This window comes from Mustela lutreola, chromosome 4 (genome assembly GCF_030435805.1).
Source record: "Mustela lutreola isolate mMusLut2 chromosome 4, mMusLut2.pri, whole genome shotgun sequence".
Lineage (NCBI taxonomy): Eukaryota > Metazoa > Chordata > Mammalia > Carnivora > Mustelidae > Mustela > Mustela lutreola.
The window spans coordinates 86,253,649-86,276,182 of record NC_081293.1 but is presented as its reverse complement, the minus strand read 5'-3'; the positions used below and the strand labels follow the sequence as shown (position 1 = coordinate 86,276,182).

General features: G+C 42.3%; 1 protein-coding gene across 3 annotated transcripts in view; it reads left to right on the top strand.

Annotated features, from left to right (window-relative positions):
• Positions 1-22,534, top strand: part of MAP3K21 (mitogen-activated protein kinase kinase kinase 21) — a 56,700-nt gene that overhangs the window by 24,420 nt on the left and 9,746 nt on the right. For all 3 annotated transcript variants that reach the window (XR_009352712.1, XM_059170437.1, XM_059170435.1), the window contains exons 5-6: positions 5,964-6,204; positions 13,514-13,636. Coding sequence is in view for 2 of the 3 variants with exons in the window: in XM_059170437.1 (XP_059026420.1) it covers positions 5,964-6,204; positions 13,514-13,636 (364 nt within the window). In the remaining variant the exon portion in view is untranslated. The remainder of the gene's footprint in view (positions 1-5,963; positions 6,205-13,513; positions 13,637-22,534) is intronic.

The window sequence follows — 22,534 nt, the reverse complement described above, 5'->3', positions numbered from 1 at the left end:
ATCCTTCTTCAGTGGCCAGTCCCTTTCCTTATGAATTTCCTTTGTCCTCACAGATTTAGGACACTTTGTCACAATCACACTGAATTAATTTTGGTTCCTCTGACGCCATGCTCTTGACCTTAGGTCTTGGTGTAAATTCTCTTCTCTGTCCAGAAGACTTTCTCCTCCCTCACTTTTGGTCCCACCTCATGGTTTCCAGCTCCTTGACGGTTAGTGCTGCCCAGTTCCGTTCTCTTACCGGGACTCACTGGATGGACTGTGTCCCGGCATCCCACACCTCCCTCGTCAGGGCTGTGCTGAGTCCTGCCAGATTACTGTTCGCTTGCTTCATTGTCCTTGGTTTGCCTTTTCTGCTCGGCAGTCAGTTCATCCGCTGTGCTGTCCCGTTCTTGCTCATTTCCATCCACAGCTCTGAACAAAGTACTCAGCACAAGGCAGATAGGAAGTAAATTAACCTGTGTAATATTTCCTAATATGCTCCTATTATCATTATCACATTATTCCTGTACAAGGGAATTTAGAAGGTGTATTATAAACCTGTTCTGAGTCTTGTGCTGCCGAAGCAGTGTACAACTCCGCTGTCTGACTTCTGCTTGTATGTTCTTGGGAGAGTCCCACACGCGTGCACAGGGAAATTTTTGTTGTTCACGTCAGCGTGGTTTGTGAGAACGAAAACCTGGGAACAGCCTCTGTATCCCTAACAGCGAAGAGACACCCCAACCGCTGTGTATTGATTCAGTGGAAATCTGCAAACTAGTTAAAACCAATGAATTCTAGCTGCATGTATCAACGTGGAGAAATCTCAAACACAAGATTGAGCGGAAAAAGCAAGTTGTGGAAAAATAGATACATTAGATGCCATTTATGTACGTTTACAAAACACCAGCACTCAGATGTACAAAAAGACTGAAGGTACAGATAAGGGAAGGACAGAAAGCAGCTGAGGCTTAGCAGATCTGTAGCGGGGAAGGGAGAAGATTAGAGTCTGTGCCTGTCAGCCTGCAGCAGACCTGAGATGGATCAGCTTAAAAACTTAGCATCTCTGTGGGGGTGCCTGGGTGGCTCAGTGGGTTAAAGCCTCTGCCTTTGACTCAGGTCATGATCTCAGGGTCCTGGGATCCAGCCCTGCATCGGGCTGTCTGCTTAGCGGGGAACCTGCTTCCCTTCCTCTCTCTGTCTACCTCTCTGCCTACTTGTGATCTCTGTCTGTCAAATAAATAAAATCTTTAAAAAACAAATAAACAAAAAACTTAGCATCTCTTAAATATTGATGGTGAGTGCATGGTTATTTGCTATTCTAATTGTAGTATATTTTAAATATTTCATGATTTTAAATGATTACAATAAAGACTAAAGAGAAATATGTAAACTGTTAGTAATTTTTTCTTCTAAAGTCATTTCTTTTCAAGTAGTAAATGTGTAGGTAATTCAGTCCCTTCTTAGAGCTTTCAGTATTTTGTGAGTTTAAAAATATAAAACAGGCAGGGATGCCTGGGTGGCTCAGTTGGTTAAGCGGCTCCCTTCAGCTCAGGTCATGATCCCAGCGTCCTGGGATCGTGTCCCACATTGGGCTCCTTGCTCCGCTAGGAGCCTGCTTCTTCCTCTGGCTGCCTCTCCCTTTGCTCTCTCTCTCTCCCTCTGACAAATAAATAAAAATCTTTAAAAATATATATATATATATATAGAAAACAGGCAAATGCAACCTTAGATGGTGGGTTTGATTGTCAGCACCGGGTTTTAAAGAGCCCCCCAAGGAGGATGGCCTAGAAAGCAGGGAAGGACCTGGGAATCCATCCAGTGTGGGCAAAGAACAGTAGGGGTGCCGACAGGGGTGGTGCTTTGCGGGGCTACCATGGAATCCTGGAGGAGCTTGAAGTGGGGCGACTATGCTTCCTGTTGTTTCAGAGTTTGGAAGTAGGACTTCTCAGACGAAAGCTCCCAGGATTCAAACATCTCCAAACCACCAACTTTCCAACACTTAGAGCCGCACAGTGGTGCGGCAGACTGCGTTCAGCTTCCTTCCCTCCGGGGATGCAAGCGTCCCAGCCCCAAGGGGATCTCTAAACAGGATTCCAAAAGCTCGGACAGACCCCCAGCCCTTTAGTAAATACACATTTGTAGCAGAGAGCCAAAATCTTCAGCAGTCCGGCAAAGTGGAGGCTGGAGCCCGGCAGCTGGCTGGAATCGGGGCTCCACCGTTTGCTGCCCAGGGCTCCCCCGCCCACCCCCACCACGAAGTGCCACAGGAAGGCTGCTGTCTCCCGGGGGTGCGGGGAGGCTCACTGAGTGCTGGGTGTGGAGTGCTCAGAGCGGTGCCCAGCACTTGGCAAGTGCCGAGGAAAGTGGTGGTTTTGATTCAAACTGAAGCAGGTTCCAGCGGCCACATCATTCCCTGGGCCAGACAGGCAGAAGACTGGGCTCCTCTGAGCAATAAAATGCTTGAAAATGACCTGACGGGATTACTCGGTAAATCTCGCGTTGAGTCGAAGGACCACTTTCCGTGATATTATTACTACGTTTTTTGGGAAACTTTAATACATTTTGTTGACTTAGTGTAATAGAGAAAATACTGACTTTTTTTTCTTTTTACACTTTCCCAAATTGTTCTTGGGAATTCTAAGATTAGATGTTTAATAGTAAAAATAAAGAAGATTTGGGGCATGGGAGTGGACTTTGAAGAAAAATTAAAGAAATCACAGGATTTTAAATTTAGAGGTGATAGTGTTAATAATGCTGATTTTTATTTATTTCACTTATTTATTTTACATTGTTGATAATTATTTATGACACTGCAGGGTAGAAGCGTACCCAGTGAGTTAATTGTTACTATGTATGTGGTATAAAAGTCAAAAAAGGTGCTTCAGGAATGCATGTCTGCTCTTTCTCCATTTTGGGGCTTTATAGTAGTTTCTTTATTATTCTTTGGGTACACTTCGAAGCTATCCTCTGGCAGAGCCTTTACTTTTTCTCCCTATATTCTTTTGGTGTGGTGCCCCTTGAAAATACAGCATTCACGGCATCTCATGAGCCTCTGACTTAAAATTAAAGAGAATATTTAATGCTTTTTTTCCCTCAGAGGTTTCTAACTGCATCTTTTTAGACAGAGTCAAAGGCACAGTGTACGTGCACTATCTCCCTTTCTCATTCACTGATTGCTTAAGGTAGGAGGCGTCAGACTTGGAATTAATGGTCAGTAACTTGGCGGTGCTCTGCGTTACTCAGTAAACTGCAGCCTCCGCAGAGAGCCGTTCCTCCCTAAATTCCAGGCCTCTTATCTTCACGGGTCCGTCTTTGTGCATTGGGTGGCAGCACGCACCTGTTTTTGAAGCACTATTAGAAGGCATGTCACTGTTAATGATTAACATCCACTGCCAGGAATCCGGGTTTGCCATTACTAGAATGGCCGGTGCCAAGCAATTAAACAAATATTACTGCCTAGAAATCTCAGCAACCAAAAGAATTTTTGTGTGTGGTTCATAATTTCAGAGTATTCAAAGGGAGTCTAAAACCCCAGGCCTCTTTTTTTCTTTTACTTTTGAATGTTTTTAAAAATTCATTCAGAAGGAAGAGTACTTTGGCTGCTTTCTTTTTGATCTTTTTATTTTTTCTCTTATGAAATCTTGGGCAAGGGATTTTTTTTTTCTTTTTTTTTTTAATTTGTAAAGCCATTGCCAGGGGATTCACATTTTAGCCTGGGGACCTGGAATTAAACATGGTTCCTTCTTCAGGTTTTGTAGTAGTAACACACAAAATGCCTAATTGAACTTGCTGCCCATGCCATATCATTTCACAATAGTTAATTGGATTGATACCAATACCACTGAAAAGTCATATCTTAAGAAAAGAGCAGATAGTAATGAGATAGACATTGGAAGTTGACTGGAAGGTGTCCTCTGTCCCCAAAAAGATGATGGTAACATCTCCAGTTTGGACAAACTGGTTGGAGAAGTCCATCAATTAAATAACAGATTCCAGAATTTTTTTCTAATATGTACTTTTTTTTTCCTTTTCTTGTAATAAATAGTAATTTATGTCCGGAGTAATGTAATAAAAAAAAAAATACTAGTCTGCTTGTAAATAAGAAGCAGTTGGTACATATCACCAGAAGTGACTTGAATTGCCCTAATTGGTTTTAAGTAAATTTTCGCTTTTGCAATTTTACAAAGTTTGTTTAGAAAAAAATAAATTTAAAGAATGTTTCAAAGGTGAGTTTCAGCCCACTTTGGTCAATTTACAATAAATTCAGGATTAGTTTGATCTGATTAATTTTTTGTTTCATTTTTTAGAGTTCCCTAGTCTCTTCTTGATATTATGATGTTTATTTGTGGAAGGAGGGTCTTCTGCGTTTTCCTCTATGATAATGGTACCAATGAATAGCCTCCAAATATTCTTTGAGCCCACCTATAAAAAGTCCAAGGGACTAGTGGACTTCAGTTGACCTTTTAGTCCCATGGTTCAGCTCTGGTTTCTCCCAGGCGCTTTGTTTTGTAGTGTCCTTTCATGTGTCAGTGTTCCTGAGGTGGGCTGTGCAAAGTGGCCTGCTTATAAACGTGCGCCATGTCTATCTGAGGCTCAGAGCTCCCGGCCCGAAGCTCCACCTGAGAAGGAGTCTTTGGTTTCTAACAAAGATCTTAGTATTAGGATGGTCTACGATTAAATTCTCTGGAGCAGTGTAAGTGAAAGTTTACAAATGCCTTGATTTCTGTATGAGAGTTTTATTTAGTAGCAGGTAATCAAGGAAAGAAAGTTGCTCAGCCCTGAAAAGACCATTTATGTCTCTGGTGAAGGACGGATCATGTTATAGAAATGAAAAAAGAATGGAAATGTGATTTAAAAACTTCGTAGAGCTCTTGGTTTTATTATTGAATATTTTTTTCCTAATAAGAACAAAAGTACAGTTGACCCTTGAACAAAATGGGTTTGAACTATGTGGGTCCACTTGTACATGGCTTTTTCCAATAAATACAGTACTGTGAATGTATTTTCTCTTCATTTTGTTAATAACACTTTCTTTTCTCTAGTTAGTTTGTTGTAAGAATACACTGTCTGACACATACAACATACAGAATACGTGTTAATAGACTATGTCCTCACTAAGGCTTCCTGGCAACAGTAGGCTATGATTGGTGGTTAAGTTTTCGGGGAGTCAAAAGTTATTTATAGATTTTAGATGGCACGGTGCAGGGAGGGTCAGTGCTCCTAAAACCATGTTGTTCAAGGATTAACTATATGCTTCAATTCATAGATTTTTTATAACCTTAAATAATTCTGAAACCCGAACCAAGAGGAAGCTAGACTTTAGTCAGGAAGCACTGGGGCAGTGGGATGTTATGAGCTCATACATGAGATCTGCCTGTAACGTGATAGTTTGCATTCACCCATGGGGTCCTAAAAAGTTCATTTCCCATTGACTTATTTTAGAGATGCTCATTTTCAATTCTGATGGGCCTCCAGCTGACTTTGAACACATCAGCTTTGTTTTTCCTTTACCTCACCTCCGTGATGTTTCAATCTCTGTGCAAATTCTTAAAGAACCTCAAGAAGTTCTTCCAAAGTAAAGGAACCTGAAATGCTATCTTTCGTGGGGAGAACAACTACCCTTTACCTAGCCAAGCTTTGACTTGGGCTTGATTTGGAAAAGGGGCATTCCCACCTGTATTTTGTTGTTCCACATTAATGTACATTTTATATGTCAGGTGATTTATAAAGGCCAGAGATGAGAGAGAAATGTTAAAATCAGCTGTAAAATATCTGTGATGCCTTTTGAAGACCAAAGGCTGAGAGCACTTGATGGAACCTATGCAAGGCTTTAGCTGTTGTCTAAGTGCTGTGCTAAAAAGATCTCCGATCCGACCGTCCTGACTGCCAGGGGATCTGTCCCAGGAGGACTGGAGCGGCCAGGGGGTGGGCTGAAGGGCAGGAGCCCCTGCTTCTCGTTCACAGCAGGTGTGCTCTCTGCCCAGGAGCTGCGGTCCCGAGAGGAGGAGCTGACCCGAGCCGCGCTGCAGCAGAAGTCCCAGGAGGCGCTGCTCAGGCGGCGGGAGCAGCAGCTGGCAGAGCGGGAGATCGACGTGCTGGAGCGGGAGCTGAACATTTTGATATTCCAGTTAAACCAGGAGAAGCCCAATGTCAAGAAGAGGAAGGGAAAGTTCAGGAGAAGTCGGCTGAAGCTCAAAGACGGCCATCGAATCAGTTTACCCTCAGGTATGACTTTCGTCCTCCTGTTTCGTAAGAGTTTTGAATGTCAGCCCTGAAGTCGGCTTTGCTTCTCTAGCACAGGGAAGAGTGGGAGACTGAGATTGCAAAACATTACATGAAGGGCGCCTGGGGGGCTCTGTCAGTTAAGCATCTGTCTTTGGCTCAGGTGGTGATTCCAGGATCTTGGGATCAAGTGCCGACTCGGGCTCACTGCTCAGTGCGGAGTCTGCTTCTCCCTCTGCCCCTCCCCCCTGCTTGTAATCTCTCTTTCTCTCTCTCTCTCAAGTAAAGAAATAAAATCTTAAGAGTATAAATTGGGAAAAAAAAATACACACACACACATTACTTGAATAAGTATCTTCACTTGCTTGCTTCAGTTCCGGTCATAACATAATGACCCGACTCATGGTCACGTTCATGTGCAAAAAGCATCAGGCACACCTTACAGCACATTGTGTCCTGAGAAGTTAGCTCTGGGCGTGCTTGTCTGTAAGTGGATTCATAGATTTACTCCTTTTGAAATTAAAGGAGAATTCCTTTTTAGTTCATGGCACTGAACCAGCATTGCATGGTGTGGTGAAAAAAATCCTGGACGACAGAATTACTGCTAGTTCGTCATTCAGTTGCTTCCACAAAGATCTACAATGTCATCTGGTAACTGAGTTCACTTGGGGCATTGAAGATGCTGTTCGCAGCTTCAACAGAATACATCAAGTCCTTTAATTGTTTGCCTGACATCTCTACATTTATTGGTTCATTTTTATACTTCCTGGATTTTAAAACATTATTACAGTTTTATATGTTGTAATACATTAGAAGAAACTAAACAGAATAGAAAATAGCAAACAGATCAGTTTGTAAAATTACATTCTTTAATATACATGGTATACTTGATTTAAGGAAAAACCGAATACCCCTCCCCCCACCACCATACTTTGTGATTCTCCTAATACTGGGGAAGAATGGTGACATGGTGACAGAATGAGAACTGGCTGCATTTTTATGGAATATGCACTAAATATCTATTTATCTGTTCTCCTTATGTCTCCACCTCTCCCTGTATATTACAGAGTCCCTTTAAGGATGCTAATGTTTTCCTAAGCTGTTTGTTAATGTCATGGAAGCTGATTTTAAATAACTGTATCAATGGCTTGGTTTTATATATAAAGTATGTGTAAATTGTCTTGTAAATTTACTTATCACAAAGTACTGGAAGTCTTGCAAAACAATGTGACCTTCCAGGTTATTGCAGAAACCCTCAGTTGATCAGAAAATTGCTGATACGTGGCAGTCAGTATACAGTATACATTATTGATTATTTGGTTTGCTGAAGTGAGGATAGGCTGTGGCTCCTTACTCATTTTATACCTGGCCTCTCTGGGGGAGAAAAAAATATATACTTTTTCAGGTTCTCTTCTGATGTTTGCTTTTTAGCCAAAGGGTAACTTGGGGGACCATGGACTGTGCTATCTTGTATGTCAGACATAATTTAAAATAGACTATTTTATTTATGATGAGGCTTCTGCTTTCAAGTGTAGATGATAGAAAAATCCAAAGAAGCACTCCATGTGCATTTTCTTGAGTTCTTAGCTATAGCAGCCTTCTATCTGTGTGGTGACAATGTTATCCTGATTACTATTCACTGATTTGGGAGCTGGCCAATAAGAAGTTGATGGAGAATAAATATGGGAGAAAAAAATTAAATCATTCCACGGATCCTTTCATCTTCAGCGGTCAGATGATTAAAGTACATATTTCAGGATTCCTGAGTACACTTTCACTCCTGCTTTTCTTCTTAAATTGTGTTTGGCCAATATTCATATTCATTCCAAGGAGATAGAGTGCATTTGACTATTTTTAGATTTATATTATTTTATATTTTATATAGTATATATAAATACATATTTTTAATATTTTATATATTATATTGTATATTATATACATTTAGATTTCTATTATTCCTGAACTGCACTCCTATTTGGCTTTTCTCTCTCTGGGAATTTTAGTTACACATTTATATACCTTGTGGCACTTAATAAATGATTCCATTTAAAAACATATCCCCCCAAACCTGCTATAATCAGAATCTACCTCAAGGAATGAAATTCAGTTGCTGTGATTTAGTATGGTATGTACCTCTTCTGGCCACAAGGTGGTGCTACATTGTTGTCACACTGTTAACACCATGGAAACTGTTTTTGTTTAGAATCCCCCAACTCTTTGTACACACACACACACACACACACACACACACACACACAATTTACTTGCACAATGTCCCAAAGCAGGATATATATCCAAAGATCCAAGGAGAAGAATGAACCCTAACAATACTTATTTTTCTCCTTCGGAAATTTGGCTTAGGATAGAAGTAAAAGCAGTTATTCATGCCTTAAGTTCAAGAAAGTTACTGTCTGCTAGAAATTTCCTTGAGTTACCAAATATTAGTACTATTGAATGGTACACTACTAAGGAAGAAACACTGGCAGTAGGTTGAATGGCAGTGACACTTTCAGTGTACCAAATCCCTCCAACCCCTTTTGCAGGAATTTTCTCCATGTTCAACTAGCTTAAAAATTTTCTCAGAAACGTATTTGAGACGCCTACAGACTGGCTTTTGGTATCTGTGCCTATGCCTCTTTCATAGCCTTGTTATTGAGTGTGAATAGTTTTCGCAGCATTATTTTGTCCGTCAGAATCACTGAGCATAACTTTTGTCTTCTTGCTGTTTATAGCTATGATGACAAACTGCTAGAAACCTCAACTGTAGGTCCTCACACCGGCAATCCTTCATGGAGCCCTGACCAAATAAGGATAGATGCTTATAAAAGGAGGAAACATAATCTAAGACAAGAGTTTTTAAGTTATATTTTATGAATTCTTGGAATCTGTAGGAAGAAAACGTGATCGTGGTAGATATTTTCCTATTGTGACCACTTTCTATCATTCACTCTGCATTATGCTTATCTTAAACCAAAGTTATGTTTTTAGAACATATAAAACAAGGCCAAGAGGCTTTGAAGCCTTCAGAAGTTGGTAGGTTTCTAAAACAATGGCGTTCCAATTTCAACTACTCAGCGACGCTGAAAGCCCACCCAGTCATCTGCCTCGTGTGCAAATGTGAGAGTCAGTGTATGTACACGCAAATGCGACTGCTTTCAGGGCCAAAATGATCATTCCCACTGAGATTATCATGACACATTGCCAGTAAAAATACTAGTGTAGGTTTTACCCCAAAGCCTGTGGACCTCACGATAACCTGCCATGAGAAAACTGTTCTCTCAAGTTCAAAGAAAAATAACACCTGCCTGTTTCCTAAACGCATAATGGGGACAGAGTCAACCTTTCCCCACTTTATAGGGACAAGGATATTTATAATAAAAAGTATTTTATGTTTACAATGATCAAGAGTGCCCTTTTTTTCAGAGAGAGAAATTAGTTTTTTCGTTTGTTTTTTTGTTTTGCTTTTTTGTTTTTTATTTTTTAGAAAATCAGAAGCACTCTGAAGCTTAGATATCGTTGAAATCCAGTTTTGCGTCTTTGCTACTCCTCCTGGGTCTTACCGACGTTCTGTGCTGCTTACCCTGCCATCATCCACTCCCCTTGGTCTCTGGTTCACATGCTGTGACTTGGTTCTCTAGCTCTGAGGATGGCAAGAACACATCTGCTTTCGGCCCCCCTGTTCTGAGGGCTGGCATCTCCTGAGCAATTTGCTTCCAGAATGTTCTGACATGTCATGGGGCTAGCTGGACCTTCACAAAGCACTTCAATCTAAAATAAACTCTTTTGTGTCTATGGGTAAGGGTAATTCTTTCTTTTACTTTTCCCCACTCCCCTGCCAAACCCAGTCCATCACCATGTCCTGCTAAACTGCTCTCTTGCACCCATTCTCCACTTAGGTCAGATCTTTCATTTTTCTTACTTGGTAGACGGGAGGAGCCGCCTACCTGCTCCTTTATTTCCTCTCGCTTTGTCTTCCAAACCACCGCTCACCCTGCTAGCTACATTCCAGCACAACCGTAAGCTCTGGTTTGATTCTACTGCAAAACCTTACACCGCTTTCTCATTCAACAAACACTCGTGGATTTACCATGATCAAGTAGCACGGATTACAAGAAAATAAACAGGATCTCTGCCCTTATGTTACTTATAATCTTAAACAGAGAAAATATTGACTCAGCAAAGATTTCCTAAGTAGCTTTTCTGGGCAGGGCAGTGTGCCAGCCCGCGGTGGGGTGCTGCCGTGATGGAGGTTTCTGGCCCCTGCCCCAAGAGCTGACGTTGTCCTGGGGGCAGGGGAGTGAGACCCAAGCTAATAATTAAATACTCATTTACTCGCTAAGATTATTAACTACGATGAGAGAAGGGTCATATGACAGTGATTAGCTGAAAGGTGTCACCTGCTCTAAGGAGAGCATAGAAGTCATCCTAATGAGGTAACATTTAAAATGAGACTTGAGGGGCACCTGGGTGGCTCAGTGGGTTAAGCTTCTGCCTTCAGCTCGGGTCATGATCTCAGGGTCCCGGGATCGAGCTCCGCATTGGGCTCTCTGCTCAATGGGGAGCCTGCTTCTTCCTCTCTCTCTGCCTGCCTCTCTGCCTACTTGTGATCTCTGTCTGTCAAATAAATAAATAAAGAAATAAATAAATAAATTCTAAAAAAAAAAAAAATAGAATGAGACTTGAAGTTAGGAACTGATTGAATACAGAGGGTGAGGAAGAGAACGGGCAGCGAGCACAGGCAGAGAAGGCTCGGTTCCTCCCAGGAACTGAAAAAGACCACTGTGGTTTGTCCAGGGGTCAGCCAGACCAGTCCCCCACCCATTCTGTGCAGCCCACAAAATGGTTCAATGGTTTATGCACTTTTAAACACTCAAAAAGAAGACCAATGGGCCATGGCACGTGAACATTATATGAAATTTAAATTGCCATTTCCATAAATAAAGTTATATTGGAACACATGTATGTATCGTGTACGACCAATTGCACACGAGATCTGCAGATTTGAGTACCTGTAACAGAGACCGTGTGGCCCACGGTGTGTAAAACATTTCCTCTGTGGCACTTTACGGGAAAAGTTTGCCGACCCCCCGGTTCAGACCACGGCATATGACGGGAGCACAGGGCAGCGGGAGGCGGGAGGCACGAAGAGCGCAGACTCAGACTTGAGGGCCCTACGCAGCATGTGACAACTTTGATCTCTGTCACTTAAGTAATGCAGAACCTTTGAAGACTTGTCAGCAGGGGGATGCCGTGGGCTGGCATACATTTTTAAAATGCATCTGGCTGCCATGAGCCAGACCCGAGGGACCCAGGGCAGAGGCAGGAAGCTGGGAAGGTAGCCGCGGCAGCTCCTGCAGCGCGGGACAGCCCTGGCGTGCGGAGAACAGAAAGAGTCACCGACGTGCGTCAGTGCAGCTTCCGTGCTGAGCCTCGAGCCCCGAGCCGGATGTTCTCTGTACTTTCTAGTTAATTGTTCAGCGCTGTCCTGCAGAGTAGAAATTGTGGTTTACTTTCCATTTTTGCACGTGGAGACAACTGAGATGCCTCCTGAAAATTCATGTGGCTGCCAAGTGCGAGGCTGGTATTGACACGCGGAGTCTGCTGCTTCCAGAAGCTGGCGCACAAGCTTCTCAGCTAGAGCTCTCCGGTGACTCTGGAGCGCGGGACTGACACAATACTTTGTGTGCGCTCGGTTGCGGAGGGTCAGGGGGAGGAAGACAATGTTACACACTTTCAGATGCACAGCTGGACGACCGGAGACATGTCTGCCTGCCGGGTTCCAGCTCTTCCTCATGTCAGACACTAGGTGGTTCTTTCAGGATCTTTAAAATGTAAAGTACAGTCTTCAAAAAAGGAAAATCATAGCTCTCTTGCAAATATGAAAAACTGTCAAAAGAGTTTTATCCAACTCGCCAGTAATTAGGACAACCAGTTAAAATTGGTTTCAGTGGGAATTTGAGGAGCTACATATCTATGGGCAGTTGAATAAGGAAACGTTAGGGTTAGATTTCTAGGTTAAATATAAACAGGGTTAGTGCCCAGTGTGGCCACAAGCCATAACCTTTGGGATTGTCTTTCACACCAGATGGAAATTGTTTGCATGATCACCAGATGGAACCTACAAGTTAACCTCTGCCCCCACCGAGCTGTAAAAACAGCTGTTAGAAAATCCAAAGGTTCAGCCCCGTAGTGCCCTGGAGTAATTTCTTTTACCTGCTCCTGAGGTTTTGATGACTTTCCAACAGCTGACAGAGTTTTCCCAGACACTCTCCTCTTCCACTCTGGTGACGGTACCCCTAATTCCTAGTTGTCAGATGCGGTACCATGACAGCTGTCCGTGTGACTGTGAGGTCCTAGGACTGCGGAGTGCTTTTAACCGGGGCAAGGTTGGGGGAGTTTTCCTTGACCCTCTTAGGGTCCCCGTTTGGGTCTGAAAGTCAAACTGTCAAAGGCGGATTAATGGGGGGGAAGCATAAAAAATTATTTAACATAAGTTTGATGTGACAGGGGAGACTTCATAAGGAAATGAAGACCTAAAGAAACAGACCGGAGTGTTCTTCTACTGGGTTTGATGAAGAGTAGACAGTCGTGGAGAAATGTAATAGATTAAGGGAAGGTTTTGGGGGGTATCATGTTCCAGACCCCCTAGAACCAGCATTTTCTGTTTTAATTACCACTAGCAGAGATGTGAAGTATTGGTTGTTTCTGTCCAACAGTAGCAGAGATGAGCTCAGAGGGTTCCTTACTGCTTTTAAGTCCCTAGATGGTCTGTAGCAGAACCAGGACTCACTGAAATCCGCCGTGTCTCCTCTTTCAAATTTGTTTTCCACGGTGTTAGACCACACCAAGGTCACATTCCTTCCTAGAAGATGGTTAGGTTCTACAAGTACTCAATAATGTCCCATTGGTCTGTGCCTTTGTGTCTGACTATACCTAACGTATCCTAGACTCCGATTTTTTTTTGAAAGATTTTATTTATTTATGAAAGAAAGAGGGAGGCAGAGGGAGGAGCAGACTCCCCACTGAGCAGGGAGCCTGATGTGGGACTCGATCTCAGGACCCCAGGATCATGATCCAAGCTGAGGCAGACACTCAACCAACTGAGCCACCCAGGCACCCTTGTCGACCCTGATTATTATTGACTCTCGAGCCGTGAATGGAAGGTAAGAAGGAAACCAAGAAACAGACCCCGAGATACCTCCTTCTTACCCTCCCGCAGATTTTGCTGTTATTGCTTTGTACTGACAAAGTGCCTGTGAATAGAGCCTAAAACCATGAACTCTCAATTCTCACTTCTTTGCATATCCAACAGACTTCCAGCATAAAATCACCGTCCAGGCCTCTCCCAACTTGGACAAACGGAAGAGTGTGAACAGCAATGGCTCCAGCCCACCCAGCAGCCCCACAGTGATCCCTCGGCTCCGAGCGATACAGTGTAAGCCTTCCCCCGGGGCACGGGGCCTCCTCTGGGGCTTTCTGTCCTTCACTGACTTGGATTCCATCAACCAAACATGTACCATTGCTCACTGTCATGAACACGTGACTTTAATAGGTGTCACAACTATTCAGAAAACAAAAGTTGGTCTTACATTTCTTAATCTAATTTTCTTCTTCTTTTTTTAATTGAGACATGATTGACATATAACCTTATACTAATTCCAGGCATACAACATGATTATCTGATACTTGTATATACAGTTGACCCAGAAACAACGTGGGGGGTTAGGCCTGCTCACCATCTCTGTGCTCAACACCATGCCGTGCAGCGGAAAATCCACATACAACTTTTGACTCCCCAGAAATTTAAGTGCTAATAGCCTGGTGTTGACTAGAAGTCTTACTGATCACAGAAACAGTCAATGAGCACAGATTTTGCATGTCATATGTATTATATACCATATTCTCATAATAAAGGAAGCCAGAGAAAAGAAAATATGAAGAAAATCTTTAAGGAGGAGAAAATACATTTACCAGACTATATTGTACTTACTGAAAAAAGTCCACATAAAAGTGGACCCACACAGTTCAAACCCATGTTGTTCAAGAGTCAAATGTATTACAAAATGATCACCACAGTAAGTCTAGTTAACATCTATCACCATGCATAGTTACAAAATCTATTTTTCTTACCATGAGAACTTTAAAGATTGACTCTCTTGGCAACTTTCAGATATGCAATACAGTGTTCCTAACTATAGTCACCACACTCTACATTCTGTCCCCATGACTTAGTTATTTTATACCCAGAAGTTTGTTCTTTTGACCACCTTCACACATTTCGTCTACCCTCTGCCTCTGGTAGCCACCAATTTATTCTTTGTATGTATGAGCTCTTCTTTTAAAAAAAATTGATTCCACACATAAATAAGATTATACAATATTTGTCTGTCTGACTTAATTCCCTTAGCATGAGCTCCATCCATGTTGTTGCAAATGGCAAGATTTCATTGTTTTTTTATTCTGGCTGAATAATATCCCATTGTATAGATATACCACATTTTCTTTATCCATTCATCGGTTGATGGACACTAAGGTTGTTTTCATGTTTTGGCTAGTCTAAATAATGCTGCCCTGAGTTTGAGGGTGCGTATGTATTTTCGACTTAGTATTTTTGTTTTCTTCAAGTACCCGGAAGTGGAATTGCTGGATCATATGGTAGTTATATTTTTTCCCAGTTTTATTGAGGAATAATTAACATGCATCACTGTATACATTTAAGCGTGATCATTTGATTTATGTATACTGTGAATTGATTACCTCAATAGGTTCAGCTAACGTCCATCTTCTCATATAGATATGATAAAAAGAAAAAAAAGAAAAAGGTAAAATGTTTTTTCTCTTTGTGATGAGAACTATTTGGATTTACTCTCTTTAACTTTTCTTTATATCATACAGCAGTGTTGGCCATAGTCATCCCACACATTATATTCCCAGTACTTATTTATCTTATAACTATAATTTATCTTATACCTTTTGACCACCTTCCTCCAATTCCCCCTTCCTTTACCCTACACCTCTGGTTTTAAGTCTGATCTCTTTTTCTGTCAGTTTTCTTTCTTTCTTTCTTTCTTTCTTTCTTTCTTTCTTTCTTTCTTTCTTTCTATTTTTTTTAAGATTCCATGTGTAAGTGAGATCATATAGTGTTTGTCTTTTTCTGTCTGATTTATTTCATTTAGAATAATGTCCTCTGGGTCCATCCATGTTATTGGAAATGGCAAGCTCTCGTTCTTTCTAACAGTTGAGCAGCATTCCATTGTGTATATATCCATTCATCCATTGATGGACACTTGGGTTGTTTCCATGTTTAGGCTATTGTTCATAAAGCTGCTATGAACATGGGGGTATGGATATCTTTTCAAGTTAGTATTTCCATTTCCTTTGGGTTTATCCCTAGAACTGGAATTGCTCGATTATATGGTAGTTCTGTTTTCCATTTTTGAGGCTTCTCCATACTGTTTTCCATAGTGGCTGCACCAACTTGCTGTCACACCAGCAGTCCACAAGGGTTCCCTTTTCTCCACATCCCTGCCAGGATTTGTTATGTCATGTCTTCTTGAGGGTGGCCATTCTAAAAGGTGCAAGGTGATATCTTATTGTGGTTTTGATTTGCATTTTCCTAATTACTAGGGATGTTGAGCATCTTTCATGTGCCTGTTGGCCATTCATATGTCTTCTTTGGAGAAATGTCTGTTCAAGAGCTTTGCCTATTTTTTAATTGGGTTACTTGATTTTTTTGGCTATTGAGTTCTGTGTTTTTTTTATATATTGGTTGTTAGCCCCTTACCAGGTATATAGTTCGCAAATATTTTTCCCCATTCGATAGGTCTTTCCACTTCGTTGATGGTTTCTTTTGCTGTATAGACACTTTTTAGTTTGAGGTAGTCCACTTATTTTTAATTTTGTTGCTTGTGCTTTTGGTGTGATAACCAAAAAATCATTGGCCAAGACCCATGTCAAAAATATTTATTCTTATATTCTAGGAGTTTCATGGTTTAAGGTCTTACATTTAAGTCTTTAATCTATTTTGAATCAATTTTTATGAGTGGTTATAATATATGGGCTGAATTTCATTCTTTTACATGTGAATATTAAAGAGTTTTTTCTGCATTGAGTATTCTTGCACCCTTGTCAAATATTAGTTGAGCATAAATGGTGGAGTTTACTTCTGGGCTCTCTGTTCTGTTGTGTTGGTCTATTTGTCTATTTTTATGCCAGTACCGTACTGTTTTGATGACTTAGAGCACTGCTTAAAATCAGGGAGTATGATATCTCTTGCTTTGTTTTTTTCTCAAGATTTCTTTGGCTATTTGTGGTCTTTTGGGATTCCATATAGGTTTTAGAAAGGGATTTTCTACTCCTGTAAAAAGGGCCATTGGAATCTTGATAGGATTGCATTGAATCTATAGGTAGCTTTGAGTAGTATTGACATTTTAGCAGTATCATTTCTTCCAATCCATGAACACAGGATACATTTCCATTTATTTGTGTCTTCTCTGATTTCTTTCATCACTATCTTACAGTTTTCAGAACAGAGATCTTTCATTTCTCTGTTAAATAGGACTGGTGAGCGTGGGCACTCTTGTTCCTGATCTTAGAGGAAAAGTTTCAGCTTTTCACCATATAGATGATGTTAGCTGTGGGCTCTTCATACATGGTCTTTATTTTGTTGAGAGATATTCCTTCTGTGTCTAATTTGTCAAGGGTTTTTAACATGAATGGATATTGAATTCTGTCAAGTGTGTGTGTGTGTGTGTGTGCACGTGTGTGTCTATTGAGATGATCATATGATTCTTTTCTTTCATTCTATTAATGTGATGTATCACATTGATTGATTTGCATATGTTGAACCATCCTTGCATACCAGGGATAAATCCCACTTGATCATAGTGAATGATCCTTTTAATGTGCTGCTGAATTTTGTTTGCTAGTGTTTTATTCAGAATTTTTACATCTATGCTCATTAGGGATATTGGCCCATAGTTTTCTTTTCTAGTAATGTCCTTTTCTGGTTTTGGTAACAGGGTAATGATTGCTTTATAGAATGAGTTTGGGAGTGATCCCCTATATTCCCCTGGTGCAGGATCAGAGTACGGCTCCCTGCAAAAGTGACCCACGATGATGGGGGTGTACTCACCCCCCTGGTTTCTCTTTGTCCACTGGAAGAACTGGAGGGTCAGGGGAGACCTGTCTTTGTGGTGCTGCACTGGGCTGAGGAGGGGGAGCAGTGCACTCCATGTGTATAGTTGCTTCCCTTCGCCTTATGATGTGGTCTGTCCTGGTCTCTGGGGTGTAAGGGGTGTGCTGTAGCCTCACCCCTGTGTTCTAGGATCCTCTCAGTGGTATCTTATTCACAAATAGTTGTTAGATGTTCTTCAAGGAGGAACAAAGTCAGTATACCCTATGTAACGATCTTGGTCACAATTTGGTAGTTCTTTTTTAATTTTTTGAGGTACCCCCATGTCATTTTCCACAGTGGCTGCAGGAGTTGACATTTCCACCAACAGTGCACAAGGGTCCCTTTTCTCCACACCCTCACTAACATTTACTATTTCCTGTCTTTTTGATACTAGCCAGTCTAACAGGTGTGAGGTGATGCCTCACTGTGGTTTTTGACTTGCATTTTTGTGATGATGAGTGATGTTGAGCATTTTTTCCTGTGTCTATTGACCATCTGGATGTCTTCTTCAGGAAAATTCAGCTCTTCTGCCCATTTTTAGTTGGATTATTTGCTTTTTGTTAGTGAGGTGTATGAGTTCTTTATACATTTTGGATATTAACCCCTTATCAGATATGTGATTTGCAAATATTTTCTTCCATTCTGTAGACTGCCTTTTCATTTTATTCATAGATTCCTTTGCTGCGCAGACTTATTTTCACAATAATGGTTTTTAGATTCTATGCAATTGGTGATCTGCCCAGGCCACAGAGTAAAACAGGGAGTACCATATCTTGAGACACTTTGATAAATACTTGTATGCAAAATTAGCATAACCTAATTATATCAGTAGCATATTTATAGATATTTTTAAAAATGAAATCAGGAATTCAAGATTACTTCCATTTCTTTCCTTGTTTGGAAAAAACAATGCTCTTTGAGATCTATGTTTCATTTGATCTATGCTGGGCAACATAATACTTTAAAATACTATGTAGTATTTTGATTTTAGAGAGAGTGTTCAGACTGGTTGGGGGGAAAAAGGCATGTAGCTAATTTGCCTGGCACCTTTGCAATGTGAGAGTTTTCAGTTAGACCTTAAATCAAAGTTTAGTGGAATTAAATAAAACCATTGACTTTTATCAAAAGTGAGTCCAAAAAGTAGGCAAAGCAAAACAAGAGTGTGTTTTATATGTATGTGTAAGTAATACGGTGATCAGCCCATGTTACCGTATTAAGTAATTTACCAGCTTCTTTCTTCACCAAACTTAATGCTTTGCTACTCACTAAACTTATTTGGAGAAAAAAAAAATCCAAAACAGTATTTTCCCTGATCAGGCCTACAATCAATTTATTTTTTTGTTGGTTGGTTTTTGCTTTGTTTGTTTGTTTTGTAATGAAAACATTGGCACCGGCAGAGATATTTTTTTTGAAGGTCCCAGGATCCCAGTATACTAGTGTCCTCATAGTTAAAGAGACATGATCTGAATAAATCTTTAATAACCTGTATCAGTTTAAGGGACCATCATTTTATCATAATTAACATGTCTTTCTGAGGTAGTGTTTCTAACAAAGCCATACTTGGCCTTTCCTTAGAGTAAGAGCTTAATGAAAGGACAAAAGGGACGGCCGGTCTTACCTCGCAGCTCTGTAGAACAGACAAGGGAACAGGAAGTTGTAGACAAGGGAACAGGAAGTCATGACCCCGCTGTTTTTACACCGCTGTTTCTCTCTTCTCTTCCATGTTTTCATATTCCTTTTTTTTTTTTTTCCAAACTTGACTTTTTCAGAGCAATTTTAGGTTCATGGCAAAACTGAGAGGAAGGTGCAGAGATCTCCCTGGTGCCCCTTCCCGCACACAGGCCCCCTCTATGACTGCAGTGCATGCTTTGTCACGATCAGGGAACGTCCTTGTCACCCACAATCCGTTGTGTGCCCTGGAGTTCCCTCTCGGTGCTGCGCAACCTGGGCTTGGACAAATGCACGACGACATGTGCACCACTCTGGTATCAGAGGGAGTGTTTTCATGGCCCTAAAAATCCTCTGTTCTCGGCCCATTCACCCCTCCGCCCTCCGTGCCCGGCAGCCTCTGATCCTTCCTCTCGCCGCAGTTTTGCCTTTTTCAGAACATCACACTGTCGGAGTCTGGCAGGAAGGCTTTCCAGACTGGTTTCTCTCACTCAGCAGCACGCGTGGACGTGTCTTCCACGCCTTTTCATGGCCCATAGCTCTTTACTGTCCATGCTGTTCAGGGACTGCCGTGCTGACATGTGGGCAGAGCTCAGCTCATTGTCACCCACTCACCTGCAGAAAACCATCTTCGTCATTTCCAGTTTTAACTCTTACAGTTACAAATAAAGGTGCTGGAAAGTCATGCATGGGTTTTGCATGGATGTAGTTGTTCAACTCCTGTGGGTGAATACCAAGGAATGTGATTGCTGGTTCGTGTGGTGAGCGTGTTTGGTTCTAGCAGACACACCAAACTGCCTCCCAGAGTGGCTGTGCCGTTGCCCAGTCCCACCACAACAGAGAGTACCCATCTTCACACCGCTGCATCATGGCTACAGCCTCGCAGAAGTGGGGCAGTCATACCTGGGTAAGCCCGGTGAGGCCCAGGACTTGTACTAGTTAAACTGAATACTTCGGGGATGTCACATAGGTTCTCACCTGGCAGGGCTGCTGCGAAGCCTGCTCAGGGAACATCCCCACTTTCCCCAAACCACAGGGCGCTCAGCATTGGTTCTCGAAAGTGACAGATGAAAGTGTCTGGAGGCAGATCTTCCAGACAGGACCAGCTCTGTGCGCACAACTGTTTGTTCCCATTCTTTGTCCCGAACCATCATCCTCTTGTTTCTGATCCCAGGTGTTCCCAGCAGACCCTCTTGTCTTCGTGTCTGTACCCTCTGGTCCCTAGTTGGCATGGATATCCTGCTTCTAGGCTTCAGGACAGCATGACCGTTGAGGGCGTAGACTGGAGCCGCGCTGCCTGGGACAAATCCCAGCTCTGGCCCTACTATGCTACGATTTCAGACTTTCTTAAGCTCGTCCTGCTTCAGATTCTATTTCTGTGAACCGGGGACACAGTAGTTGACAAGAGCCCCATGTGCGCTGGCAATTGTTTTGATCATCATTATTATCATCGCTCTTCCCGTGAACTTGGTACGGCCTGCAGCTCTCACCACGGCCTGCCTTTGTCGCGTGAGCGAACATTTGTCCTGAGGATTTTACCTCTCAGGTGGATTAGTAGACGCGTCTGATTCAGAGGAACGTGTTTCTTGCCGCTGCGGGTGGTAGCTGGGTCTGCACGTTTCCTCTAGGTCGAAGACAGGGCAATGTGCATAAACTTAGAAAAATTTATTATGAAAGCATTGTAAGAAGAAAAGAAAAAACAGAAAAGAAAAACACCTCCCAAACCTCTGAAACTGAAGGAGGCAATGATTATATGTACTGAGAGACGTGAGAAACGTTTCAGTGAGATTGAACAAAAGCGATTACCCCCAAATTGTTTAAAGACTCCCAGAGTAAATACCAAAATAAAAATACAATATAAGCTTGACATTAGGTAAAGATATGAGTATGTCGCCATCATGGAAAGAAGCACGGTCTGCCAAAAACATCTGATATTGGCACAAAATATTTTCTTCGTAGTTTTTCTTACTCTATGTCCTCTGGCTTTCTCTAACAGTTGGTATTACTATGTGACACCATATGCAGGGCGTCCTTCTCTTTGGGAATAAGAAAAAAATTTTACTCCTCTTCTGAGAATTCCGGTTTCAGGGTGTGTCTTACCGCAAGAGTAAAAGCACACCTTTCCCACGTTGTCAGATAGAATCCAAAGGCGGAGGAGCCTGCCAGGTAGCGTCGTGCTCTTCCTGGATCCTTTCCCTGTGTACGGCCGTGGCGTGCTTCTCAATAACCGAGTGTCATAATCTAGAGTAGAGGTAAAGCTTGTATTTTTCCAAGGAGAGGATTGATACAACCTGAAGATGTCAGCAACCCTCCCTCCTCCGACCCAGTCCTACTTACCAATTCGCATAACAGACAAAAACCAAGAAGGTTTTGCTAGCTCAGCGCTGGGATGACTAGTCTGTGATCCTTTGGTGGAGGCAGAAGGAGCAACCCAGAAGCTCCGTGCGGGCAGAGATCCCGCCACCCAGAGCGTGTACCCTGCCCTGCTCCATTCTGAGCAGTTTCCATCTGTTCATCCATGTAATTCTCAAAACAACCTCATGAAGTAACTACTTCCGTGATCCCACAACAAGGCAGAGAGGTTACGCAGTTTAACCCAGCTCAGTAGCTCTGAAGCCGTGACACTTGAAAGACATGCATTGATAGAGTCACCAAGAGCGTGGACTCTTCTCCATGCCCTTCGCAGCCTCCTAGGACAGTAAATGTTTAGTAAAGGGCCAGACAGAAAGCTCTAGGATCATCGTTGTCCCAGGGGCCGCAGGCAGGTGGATTGTGCCGGTGGGAGTGGGTCCGGTTTGGCGGTGCCACAGCCCAGCAGAGCCAGTCTGCTCCAGCCCGGGGCCCCCACACACCTGCAGACCACCCGCCAGTCCCCTCTGACTCTGCGCTGACGCCCTTAATAAGTGCAGATGACTTAGGATTGTCGCACACACACACATACACGTGCAGACACACAGACACCTCCCTGCACAGGGATACGTCCATTTTAAAATGTGGAAATACTGAAACACACAAATCAAGCATCACCCATAATGCAGGCAATTCTAAAAAAAATAATTATAAAGAAGTGAAATATCCGTCTTTCTGTAAGCAGACGTCTCCCTGAAAGGTCAACACTTGAATAAGAGTTCGATGCCTGTGTTTATACACACACGTGCATAAACACATACATTTCATAAAATGGGTCTGTGCAATCTGTAACGTAGACACTTGACATTCTCCATCTCTGAGCCTCATTCCCTGTGGCCATGGAGTGCTCCCCTCTGTAGATGTGTCATGATGTTTTGCACTGGGCTTTGGGCCGTCTACTCCTGGGACTGGCTGTCAAAGTCTATAGGAACAGGAGACACTGTCCCTAGGGATGCCTGAATCCCTTGCAGGCGCCAAGGACAAGCGCGCTTCAAGGCTAGAAGAATAGCGTGGGATGTGTCAGCAAAGCAGGGACACTGAATGTGGAGGTGGACCTCCCTGTGAGGCTGGGAGAAGAAG